This window comes from Eucyclogobius newberryi, unplaced genomic scaffold (genome assembly GCF_026437365.1).
Source record: "Eucyclogobius newberryi isolate DKJ021-1_F unplaced genomic scaffold, fEucNew1.0.hap1 SCAF_20, whole genome shotgun sequence".
In the NCBI taxonomy this organism is placed as follows: domain Eukaryota; kingdom Metazoa; phylum Chordata; class Actinopteri; order Gobiiformes; family Gobiidae; genus Eucyclogobius; species Eucyclogobius newberryi.
Window position 1 is genome coordinate 19,876,031 of NW_027315835.1, and position 11,799 is coordinate 19,887,829.

The window sequence follows — 11,799 nt, forward strand, 5'->3', positions numbered from 1 at the left end:
CAGAAAACATGTTGACCCATGAAATATCACACAACTAATTTCTACATTTTTAATGACTTTGCATTTGCAGTATTTGATTTCAAAAGCATTTGTAGCTTAACTGTAACATTGGCCTAATGTTTTAATTTGTTATGGGTGTAATAGACTTGCAGAAACATGACTTTATTCAAATTAGAATATTAATGTGATAAGCAGCAATGTAAATTATGTCAAAAGAAACTTCTATGTAATAGTAAAAAGGGCAATGCATTTAGTTAAAGTATAAAGAACAAAAGAGCCTATGATGTGTACACAGTATCAGTAGCCTACTGTTATTTTCTTTTTAAGTTGAAGATCTTAATATGGCATTCAAACCTCTAAACAAAATTCGGCAACATTTGTCAATTCAACTCTATCACTTTTAGGTTTTTGCCATGTTTTGTTTATGAATGTACCATGATCATGATGTGGGTTGACGTACAGCGGGTGGGAGGGGCATACGGAGTGAGCTCGCACTGTGATTGGCCGAGGAGCGCAACGTGTTCATCGGTCAGTCCCAGGTACACCAGTTATCTGCGTGCGTCTCTTACGTGGGCACAGTGCTTTCACCTCCCATGCAACGTTATATTATTTTACTTTCTAGAACCTGATTAATGTGACACTTTGAAGGAATTATATCACAGGAGGGAAATAACTCTTATTTACAAAGGTAAGAACGTTTTGATCAGGCGCTGGCTGATGTCACAAAGAGTAATGTGAGTGGAGTTGTGTATGTGAACTTGGCCTTATTATGTTTATTTTGTATCAATTTCGGCATTGTGGTTGAATGATGGAAAAGTGCCACACGCTAAATATTACTATCCTAATATTTAGCTATTGGAATAATTGCACATGTAGTACTCTGTCATCATGCTCATGAAGTAATGAAGTAAGTGTATGTATATATGTAATATCTAAATGTAAAGATCCAACATGTGCAAGATAAAGGCATGCTTGTGTTTTGGTGGTGGTGTGTGTGTATGTAGAGTAACCTTGAAATAGGCACTATCGCAGGAGCACGGGGATAAGGAGCTAGATTACCAGCCAACATCATGGAGTTTTCACACTGCATGGGGCTGATTAGATACAAAAGGATGCAGACCTGTTTGAACTAGAATAGGCTCATTTTGGGGGCTTTTGGAAGTGGCTTCAAAAGAAACCTGCACAAATATGATGTAAAATGTAACCATTGCTGTGTCTTATTTCAGGTTTGTGGACTTGTCCTCTAAGGTGCCAAGATGAAGTCCAGAGCAAAAGCAGGAAAGCTGTCCACAAGGCCCTGGTCTGACCCGGAGCCTGAGCTGGAGGCAGACACAGAAGCAGAGGCTGTGTCCAGTGAACCGGAGGGCTCTGAGGACTCCTGGAAGGGCTCCTTGAGAAGTAGTGGCCCCAAACGTGGAGCAGGAGGAGGCCGGCGGAGGAAGAAAACACACGGCACCAGCTCCAAAGAACGCAGCCTTCGACGACTAGAAAGCAACGAGAGGGAACGCCAGCGCATGCACAATCTCAACAACGCCTTCCAAGCCCTGAGAGAGGCCATCCCGCACGTGAATACGGACAAGAAGCTGTCCAAAATCGAGACCCTCACGTTGGCCAAGAACTACATCAAATCCTTGACCACAATCATTCTGGACATGTCGGGATCCTGCTCGCCCAAAAGTGCGGCCCAGGCAGAAAGCAACACGGCCAAACTACTGCAGTGTTACCAGCAGCACCTGGAGGAAGAGGGGGAGGAAGATCTCACTCAGTACCTCACACAAATACAGCACAGCCTCAGCAAGGAGAGCCAACACAACTCCAGAGACTTCAAAGACAAGGGCAAAGAGGGAATGGGTGGGCTGTGTATTGACATATAAAGTATTTTACCACCATAATACAGCACATTACTTGTCTGGTTACTGCTTCAGACCAAAAACTTTTTCAGGAATACCAGGAGGACCAAACAGCCACAGACCGAGAAACTGCAGAATGTTAGCGGATTATAAGACTGTAAAAATAATTTGGTTGAAAAGCCAATGATTTGATCTCACTGTTAGTTTTACATTGATGCTGTGAATGGGGAAGGGAAGTTCTGTTTTTTTTCACTTTGTCATCACGTGTGGTCAGTTGCAAAACCTGCTACGCATTCCCTCTAGATAAGTTGCATTTTGGAAGGAAATATGTACTATAGGGACTTTGCCTACTGAAAACTGTATTTTGCCAAATTTTTTGCCAGTCATATTTCCATTTGTTTTAGTGTATATTTTTAAAAGAAAGAATCCTATTTGAGGAAGTTTGTATTAAATAAAACATAATTTATTGTCAACAGCGCATGTCTTTGCTGTGCACTTGACACATTAATTCATTTTTATTTTCTTTAAGCAATAACTTGTTACAGAACAGTTATCACAGAAGTTTACACCCTGTACATTGGTAGTATTTACAAATAGTAGCTTTTTCTGTACATGTAGTTTGATCATAATTGACGATACCATTTGATAGATGTGTCGTAACATCCCAGGGTGAATAACCTCTGTAACAAAAATATCTTGTATAATTTTAATAACTATAATCAACTATTACTCGTAGTCATGCACATCTCCTGAGTAAACGTAACCTAAACTTTCTTTGAGATAATCATTGCACGTATCCCACAGAGCAATCTTGAATCACACACTCATACAACACAGTAAGACTTTAGCACATAGTTATCAATGGTTGTAGTGGTTTTTGCATTCATTCATTCATTCTCTACCGCTTGTTCCAGTTCGGGTTCGGGATGACTGGAGCCTATCCCAGTGACTTTGGGCTTTGGGCGGGGTGCACCCTGGACAGGGGCCAGCTCGTCGCAAGGTTAACAAAGGGTTGTAGTGGTCTTTTTAAATGGATTCAAAAGTGTTTTTTCCACATTGTGAACTTTTAGCAGGATTGTGACTCTCTGAATCCAAACAAAACAGTCTGTACTTTAGTACAAATAAGGTTTCCAAAGCAGCAAAAAAACATACGTTTTGAACATACATCAGATTGTCCACCAAGAGAATATAATAACTCAGCTGCCCTTCTCAAATGATCAGCGAGATCATTTTCTGCATTTTCTTGTTACTAACTTCATAGTAGACTAGGAACTAGAGAAATAACACAATACATAATGAATTAATTACATATAAAATAAATGTTACTGTCACATTTGGAATCCCACACCAGAAGCATCACATTGTGATTATAAAATAATGTATTTTAAAAAATAAAACTAAGAGTGAGAAGGTGCAAGGATGGATGGTATGAAGATGACCATATGATCACAGATATATCCTCAATAAGGAAAAAGTCTCATTAGAAAAGTAACCCTGACAGAGGCCTGTTTAACAGCTCATTGCATTTCCATTGACCTCTGTGCTCCTCACAGGCCCTGGGCTTCTATTGGCTGAGAATTGAGTGCTGGTTACAGGTGGCAGATGAAATCGAGGTGGATCCATCGCATTTCCTCTGACTGTGACGTGATCCCATCCTCCCTATAATCATGACGTGAAATCATGAAATCAGTTTGTCAAATTTTAGGGACCACATTTCATCTGTCATCTAATATTAGATGAACATTATGTTATTGGTCTTGATATAGGTTAATCTATATACTGCCTTACCCCAATGCCATAGTCCCAAGTGTGTCCCTTGGGCTCTGTAGGTTGTACCCCGAGCCTATGACACACAGTCCCACAGCTCAGACTGTGACTGCCCTGGACCTTGTCTGCAATGATCCAAACCTAGGAGATAAAACATTTCTCAAAACTATGCTTTGAAAGCCCTTTATTATAAAACATTTAAATGAAAGTGAATAACTAATACCTGGTCCAAAGGGCCAACACTGACTTTCCGCACATTATTGGAGATGTGTTCCCAAAAACTGCCCTGAGGATAACTAGGTGCCACACCCTGTCTGTACCACAGGTTACCTAGAACATGAAAACAAATGCATTCATTTTGTTGAAGATTTTCGAAATACAACACACAAATGAGTAGCTGATATAGCGTGCTGTGGATGCTTATCATCTCAATAAAAAATAAACATACTAATAGCATGGACAATAGAACTTTACCGTTTCCATCCACAGCATAGACAGATGTTCTTCCTACAGACACTTGCTTCAGCTTTTGCTTGGCTGGGGAAGGGATGTGGTACCAGCTGTCTCCTGCAGAGGGAGACATATGCTTAACATCATGCTAGATAGAGCATTTTAACTTCATGAGTTCCATAACCAAAGATTGAAATGTAATTTTAAATTCTTACCTGCTGGGTTTTCAGAAGACACAGCACCTCTGTAGAATGCTGATCCATCTCTAGCGATAGCCCAAACCTGACTGACAGCTCCAATGGAAACAGACTTAAAAGGCTGGTCAGTACCAACATGAAGCCATGAGGATCCCTACAAGAGATTATACAAATAAATCAAAGTTGTGCTATGTACAATGTATATTAAGAAATTATGAATCGGTGTTGATGGAAATATGCAAATAAACAAAAAAATTTCTGACTGAAAATCAAAAAAAAAAAAAAGTACAAATAAAAGTATTTGGTAATAAGGTGCCCTACCGCCGGAGTGAGTGCAGTGACTCCCAGCCGACACAGCACATCTCCCTTGTTGCTGATAGCCCACAGAGGGACCACCTCCACGCTGCTCTGGGCAGAACAGGGCAGGATGGACACATCGCTCAGTGTTATCGGAGGAATCTCCTGCCATGGGCCTGTGGTAGTCAGTTTACACTTCCTGCACAATTACACATGCAGTTAATAAAAAAAAAAAAGTTCACAATGAGGGAAATAAGCCAATGATTGTTTTTTATAGCACCTGGCCCACCGCCTACGCCGCACAAAGTCCTTCATTGTTTTATAGCCATGATACGACCTAAATGTAGAAATGTAGACACATGGACAAATCAGCGTATTAGTGTGGGAGGACATGCTTTTATAGGAAACGGTATATAGAAGAAACATGGCTCTTACGTTGGAAAATCAGAAGCATACTGCCAGCCCTCTTTGTCTGTTCCCTCTGAGACACTGTAGTCGATGGCCCAGTCGGACACCTTTAACAGAATAAGGGAATTAATTTCAAACAGATAAGATATAAATCATTCTGTATTATAAGATGGTAGAATGGCATAGAATAGGTCAGGTGCATACCCATGTCCACTGAGGGGAGGGAGGTTTGGTATTTGTTTTGGTGCACTCATGTAGTCCAGAAGCATCGCTCCACATGTAGCGGTCTGTAGGTAAACCTCTAAAACATATATGAAAAACAAAAGCTAATTTAAAAACTAAAGAAGGCCTACATATTTAATCACAAATAATTTTCTGAGAAGGAGAATCATTGTTCAAGCTTTTTTCTCACTACTAAGTCTCCTTAATTTTTTAGAACTTTAACAACAAGACCAACTTGCAGAAACTTGTAAAAAGCTGTTCAAATCCTGATGTTGTCCCTAAATGCCATACCTTTGGACTGATTTGTTTTTTAAAATTATGAGTCAACAGTAAAAACAGTAATGAGCTTTAGATTATTATTTAGGAACAAAAGAAACACACCAACCTGCTTGTGTAACCGGTGACTGGATTCCACCTCTGGTTTTCATATATAAAAACGTTCTTCACGTCAGTCTGAGTATAGATGTTGTCCGTGCTGCTGGCCAATCCCTGAAGGAACCCCCCTCCATATCCTCCAGTGTAGGCCCAGGCAGTGTGGTCGTAGCCAATGCCCCAAACTATACCAACACTGTTACACTCCACTGTCCGCAAGTGCCCACCAATCTGCCTCCAGAACCTGCACACAAACAAGATTAAAAGAAGGTAATAACAACATTTACCTCAACATTTTTTAATCCAGTCAATAGTATAGCCTTACATCTGATCACATGGTGTGGGATAAGGCATGGCCTCCAGGGCAGGAGAGGGCTCACTCACAAAAATGTCCCCTTTACATGTGATAGACCAAATGGCCTGCTTTGAGGGCGGGCCGTGGATCCTTCTGGAGTCACAGCAGGACACACTCAGTAAGGCCAGCTGAAGAGAGATGGGGAGGTGAATAAGTGAATAATAATGACCCAATTGGTCATTAGAACGTGGTCAGAAAATATCGGGCTTACCCAGTCATGCATCTCCAGTTCTGTGGCTGCAGCCAGTCTGATTGGCCATCTCTGCTTGGTTCTTTCAGGGGTGTAGACGGCAAATGAGTGTTTGGAGTCATTCAGCACAGGAACCAGGATGGTCACCTCATTGATAAAAACATGCAGATACTGGAAGGTTTAAAGTAATTAGAATGAAAGAGGAGATTTCCAATTTGTTTCTACATAAAGGTGTGTAAAAAGATAATCACCTTCTTCTCTTCATAAAAGCTGTAGTAAATGAACAATATGCCATCCTTGTTGCCATCTGGCCCAGAGAACTGCTCTAAGGCAAATTGAACATCAATCCACTTATGAGGTTTCATATCTCTCCACCACTGCATGGTCCCCTTTTTCACCCAGACCGACTATTTACAGAGTCAGACAAGTTAAGTTATAAACATGAAAATCTTCAGATATAAATTGTGCCCTCATCACCTGACCTGTTCAACTGCTTGGTCATAATGCCGGAAATTATCTAGTTCTCTTTTTGTCCTCTCGTTGAGTTGCTCAAAAATCTGCTTCCTCCAGGCGGCTGTTTGGGCTGGAGTAACTGACAGACTCATAGACTGTACTGACTGGGCCAAAGCTGACAAAGAAAACAAACAGAACACACATAAATAAACTATACTACAAACACGTTTGGATAAGAAGTTTCATGCCACACTATAAAACAGTTAAATGTTTTATGATGAATATGTTTTATAGACCATTATTAACAATTAATGGTGTCCTTAATGATAAAGGATAAGTTATCTCATAGCACTCACATGATGTGTTCAAAGAGCAATTGAACCAGTTGAGCTGGGAGTGACAGTCCACGTTACAGGCGCCAGCACTGACCCAGGCCCACAGCGGGTGTTCTTCACTGGTATATGGATCCTCCATGGCCAGTGTGTACGTGACTACTGAAGACAGGCTGCAGGTGTCAGCACTTTCCGGCACTAGGCTACCCTGTGTCTGCAGGCTCTGCCTTTCTTCCAGGTCCACATTGCTCCACTGAGAGCCTGGGGCCCCGGAGGGCTGACTGGGGGACAGGGCAACCTCCGTCAGAGTAACTTCACTTGGGACTGGTTCCTCCTCTGAGACAGGAGCGGGAGGAGGCTGGACCTCTTTCGATATTTTTAATGGCTCTCGGTCAGACACCAACTCAGAGATGAAACTATCACTTGTGACCTTTGGAATACGAGGTTTGGGGGTGTCAGGGGGTGGATCAGAGGGGTTTGTAGAGGATTCAACAAGTGACTCAGGGGAAACTGAGGAGACTAGGCCTGGTCCCTCTGTTAGTGCTCGATCTAAGTCAGACTCTGCTTCACTTGCAACTGACGGAGCACGCACTTCACCACTGAAGAAACATCCAGCACTGTGGGACACAGAGATGTCTGTTATGAACCACAGCAGAGACAGGAGCTGCTCTGTGCACTGAAGCTGCACTAAATTAGATCAGTGAGGCCAAAGTGGAAACAGCTTTGACATGACAACAATTTGTCTAGGCCTGTGTTATTGGGTTAAGCTGACATAGAAGTACCTGGGCAGGCTGCTAGCACTGGCGCTGGAGTGGGAGCGCTCTCCTTCTCGGGGAACACTGATGGTCTTCCAGGTTTTACCACTCAGTTCAGTAGGAGTCACACCTTGTCTGAAGTACACTGCCCTATCCTCAGCGCTGATGCCCCACACCTATCAACAATCAGATATTTGTGAGTCAACTAAACCATGCACAGCAACAATAACTAATCATTTGGGTTACATAAAAATGCAAAATGAGAATTATTAACCTGGTCATTGAGTCCAATGTTGACCATCAACATTTCCCCCACCATGTGGATCCAGCCAGAGCCACAGGGATTATGGGAGTTTACACCACGTCTGAACCAAACCTTTAAAAATGAAATAATGCTGAAGAGTTTATGTATCAGACAAAACAAAGCACTACAGATGATTCATAAACCTTTCTTTACCTTATTGTCTTTAGTAACGGCCCACACAACATTGGCTCCCACAGCCACATGTATGGCCCCCACATCTGGACTAGGAGAGTCCACCAAAGTCCAAGATGAACCTATAAATATTGATACTGTAAGAAAAATGCATAAATACAATCAAATCAATCAAGCGTTTACCTTTAGGACAGTCCCGCCCAATGCCCTCCCTCACGATGAACTGGCCCTCCCACAGCACAGCCCACACCAGGTCCCCGGGGCCACAGCTGATCTGGACCACCTCTCCAGGAAGCTGCACCTCCTCCCAGCTTGAGCCCTCTGGGTTGTGATGGTAGATTCCCTCTCTGAACCACACCTTGACACAAATGAGTCATTGAACATGGCAACATGAAACATGAGTAAGCCTCAGAAAAAACGGTAAATGACTATTATGACATTGTAGCATGAAAATGAAGCAAAGTGTGTTATGAGAGTGGTTTTCTAAATATATATATAATCTATATAATACAAGTGGTACCTTATCATAATTTGCATAAATTACACCTTTTTACTTCCTTAAATCAGTCAATGAGAGTAACTATATAAACAGGCTAAATAGGGTTGAGATCAGACAATGAAATAGTAGACCAGCCTATAAAAATCCTTTGTACTCAAGGATGAATATGACAGGATTTGTACCTTGCCCTGCAGTGACACAGCCCACAGTGACAGGCGTCCCCGGGGCTCCTCAATGATGTCCCAGCCTCCACAGCTAATGTCATTGAACGGGTCTGGTAAAGTTGTTTGCTGCGAGGGAATCTATCAGAATACAGATTGAGGGACAGTAAAGACAACATTTCTTTCATAATATATAATAAAGTGCACTCTACCTTGGCCCACATGTCCATGGCTTTGTATCTTCTGTAACGCAGCCAGTGCCTTCGACGGACACAGGAGTTCCACTTTTTATCTTTTGTGTAGTTTGCGGGAAAATCAATGGAATACGTCCATCCCTAAAAATCCCAAAATATATTAAATTGATAGATGAATCGCTCAATGTTACCCTCCTTTCTGGTAATATTGCATGCAACATTTTAATTAACTTTGTGTTGTACTTGTGTTGTGGAAACTTTCTGACCCCACAACCCAGCTCTGAAAATTCAGAACTCAAGCAGCAATTCACATCCACTTTATTTTAAATGCATACTGTAAATGTTCCCTTGATTAAGAAAAGTTTGAAAATCACGTAGTACATTCTTAATCCAAAAGTTGACCGTTTGATCCCAACTCTGGCACACTATTGCTTTATCCTTGAGCAAGATACTCAATTGTATGACACACACCGAGAAATTAGTTAGTTTGTGAGTGCGGTCAAGAGAACAACTGAAAATAGGATAAAAGTTTTGATTGCAAACCTGTCTCTCTGTGGGCTCTCCTTCAAAGTTCTCGTCTACAAACCAGTCGCCCTCCCACTCCCAGCTGCTGGAGGGGAGCTGGAAACTGTCCAGAGGCTGGTGCTCCAGGCCACTCACGTCACTCCATTGCCAACGGTCACTCGGCAACAGCCGCTCGGAAAAACCATCAACTGGGTTCCACCTCTGTCAAGAGATATATTTAGAAATGCATTTAAGTGTGTGTTACAATGGACAATAGCTAATTACATCTGTTACAATGGATCAAAACATGTTGAAAATGTCCTGAGTAAAAGGAAGTGCATTGAATAACAATGTGATGAGGAGAGCAACAAAACATGGACAAAGCCAGAGAAAAGCATTCATTTGTTTGTATTCTGCATCTCTATTTGAAACATTGTGAGCCAATGTAATAGTGGCCTAATAGCAGTATATTGTACCATACAATAGAGACTTTGAGGTAACCTGCCTGGTTTTCATAAGTCTCCTCCTGGTAGCGCACAGGCAGGTCAGATGCATGGACATTCAGATAGATGCTGTTGTCACAGGCGATGCCCCAGCAGCACTGCTGGGCTGCAGTGACCCGTTTGAATTCCATTTGGGCATTGTGGCACTGTTCCCACTGCTGCCCCACAGTAGACAGGCTGTACACCCGCCCGTGCACGTCCACGGCCCATAGTAGGGAGACGGGCATGGCAAAACCTGGAGTTATGACAGGGGAAAGGTTTATTCAAATACTATTTATATCAAGAAACAGCTACATTTATCTGTTGTAGGTTAAGTGAGGGAAAGAAGAAAAAGTGTGATCACAGATGCAACTAAAGTGTGCAAAAGCCTAAACATTATCTTGGTCTTGCTGATGACGTGAGTTGAATCAGATCACGTGTTTAAATGGCAGTGAGCCATACACTGCTACTGTTTATGTTGTTACAAGTCTTGTCCTTTTTAATAAGCTTCATAAGAAATTCTATTCAATACGAGGATTAGGATCTGTTCTCTGCTCTGTTAAAGCTGCTCTTTATTTGACAACAGTGTGTATGATGTGCAGAGATGCTGTTGCTAACAGGCTATCCTCCATCACTACAGAGCTTATGCTTACTATGATTAGGACGTTATACTAGCTCTTTTCGAACACTCTTTGAAAATGAATAATCCATTTAACATATCTGCGGCATTTATCAAAACGTAAAGACAATATTGCCATAAAACGATATTGACAACACGCCGTTTATTACAATGTAACACAACACGTCATCTCCATAGTTGTGTCGAATCAAGCTACGTCAAGAAAGCAATCAATACTAGATCAATGCAGTTTAAGTGTCTGCACAATACATAACCTATATACGCAGGGCACGGTGGTGACAACACGTAGCTTGTTTTGGGGGCAGGCTTTAAGGGCTTAGCTCTTCCAGATAGAAAGAGACACAGCGCGAGAAGCCTAAACTAAAACCAACCTTGTGTTTCCTTTCAGAGCCCGAGAAGAGGCGCTTCGTTTTCATTGAGGGTCTCTAGGAACGGGTGGAGAGATCTGAGTGTGAGGATACCATCTGTTTCTCTCATCCCAGATACGCAGTCTAAAGCAGGAAGTGGCAAGGATCCTCTGACATCTCATTGGTGCGTTGCAGCCACAGCCATTAACGTGACAGGTGTCTCTCTGGTGCTATACTGCATATAGTCCAGGAGAGGGCGCGCAAGAGTTGCTTGTGGCCAGTCTATGTATCTTTTTTTCATTTATTGTTTTATATAAATTATTGGGAAAACGCAATCTCTTTTTCGTGAGTACCCAAAAATGCAGATTAAACACACAAACAAACAAACAAACAAACAAACACACACACACACACACACACACACACACACAGAATATCCAAATAAAATGCCAACAAAACAATCAATAAAATTAACAAATACATAAAAACACCCTTGCGCATGCAATATGTGATAAAACCATGCAAAGATCACCAGCACTGTGGATAATCCTTAACCAGCGCTTTAAAATCTTTAAAAGGCATATTCAATTCAATTCATTATGACAGAGCTCATTTCAGGACAAACTAGTGCCTGAATGATCTGAAATGACCATTTACATACATTTCACCAGCACTTCAAAACCTGGGGAGTCATTATGCAAAAGTCAAACTGTGCAAACTATGGTACTTTGGTTGTAGCCGCGCCAGAGGTGGTCAGTGTAGAGAGTAGAGGGATTCAAACAGTGCAATTTTAATGTAATTGGCGCACATGTGGAGATGTTTACACTGCTGCCTGTACATTTCTCTGTCATCTGAGCGGTGTCCAACATAGTGCCCAAGACATTTGAT

General features: G+C 41.9%; 2 protein-coding genes across 5 annotated transcripts; one reads left to right on the top strand and one right to left on the bottom strand.

The window, feature by feature from the left end:
• Positions 1-549: 549 nt before the first annotated feature.
• Positions 550-2,323, top strand: bhlha15 (basic helix-loop-helix family, member a15). Of its 4 annotated transcripts, none has more exons than XM_072455656.1 (2): positions 550-688; positions 1,227-2,323. In XM_072455656.1, exon 2 carries the CDS (start codon positions 1,257-1,259, stop codon positions 1,872-1,874), a length of 618 nt encoding a protein of 205 aa, XP_072311757.1. In that variant the 5' UTR covers positions 550-688; positions 1,227-1,256; the 3' UTR covers positions 1,875-2,323. The 4 variants fall into 4 exon arrangements, with proteins under 4 accessions (XP_072311757.1, XP_072311759.1, XP_072311758.1 ...); XM_072455658.1 differs by having other exon boundaries at positions 556-688; positions 1,249-2,323; XM_072455657.1 differs by lacking the exon at positions 550-688 and adding an exon at positions 879-899.
• On the bottom strand, positions 2,292-11,062 carry tecpr1a (tectonin beta-propeller repeat containing 1a). The gene is made up of 24 exons (XM_072455660.1): positions 10,936-11,062; positions 9,948-10,180; positions 9,482-9,664; positions 8,957-9,079; positions 8,766-8,885; positions 8,268-8,442; positions 8,106-8,206; positions 7,923-8,024; positions 7,676-7,824; positions 6,918-7,510; positions 6,591-6,736; positions 6,360-6,515; positions 6,130-6,279; positions 5,889-6,046; positions 5,577-5,807; positions 5,174-5,270; positions 4,997-5,076; positions 4,842-4,898; positions 4,586-4,760; positions 4,283-4,418; positions 4,092-4,184; positions 3,841-3,947; positions 3,639-3,758; positions 2,292-3,509 (listed from the first exon to the last, which is right to left on the bottom strand). Exons 2-24 carry the CDS (start codon positions 10,170-10,172, stop codon positions 3,360-3,362), a joined length of 3,627 nt encoding a protein of 1,208 aa, XP_072311761.1. The 5' UTR covers positions 10,173-10,180; positions 10,936-11,062; the 3' UTR covers positions 2,292-3,359.
• Positions 11,063-11,799: the final 737 nt, after the last annotated feature.

Excerpts from the sequence above, each read along its gene's own strand:
- bhlha15 (XM_072455656.1), top strand. The coding sequence starts at position 1,257 with ATGAAGTCCAGAGCAAAAGCAGGAAAGCTGTCCACAAGGCCCTGGTCT.
- tecpr1a (XM_072455660.1), bottom strand. The coding sequence starts at position 10,172 with ATGCCCGTCTCCCTACTATGGGCCGTGGACGTGCACGGGCGGGTGTAC. Across the intron at positions 4,185-4,282 it reads GTCTTCTGAAAACCCAGCAG|GAGACAGCTGGTACCACATC; the intron begins GTAAGAATTTAA and ends CTCCCTCTGCAG. Across the intron at positions 3,510-3,638 it reads CTTGGGACTATGGCATTGGG|GGAGGATGGGATCACGTCAC; the intron begins GTAAGGCAGTAT and ends TCATGATTATAG.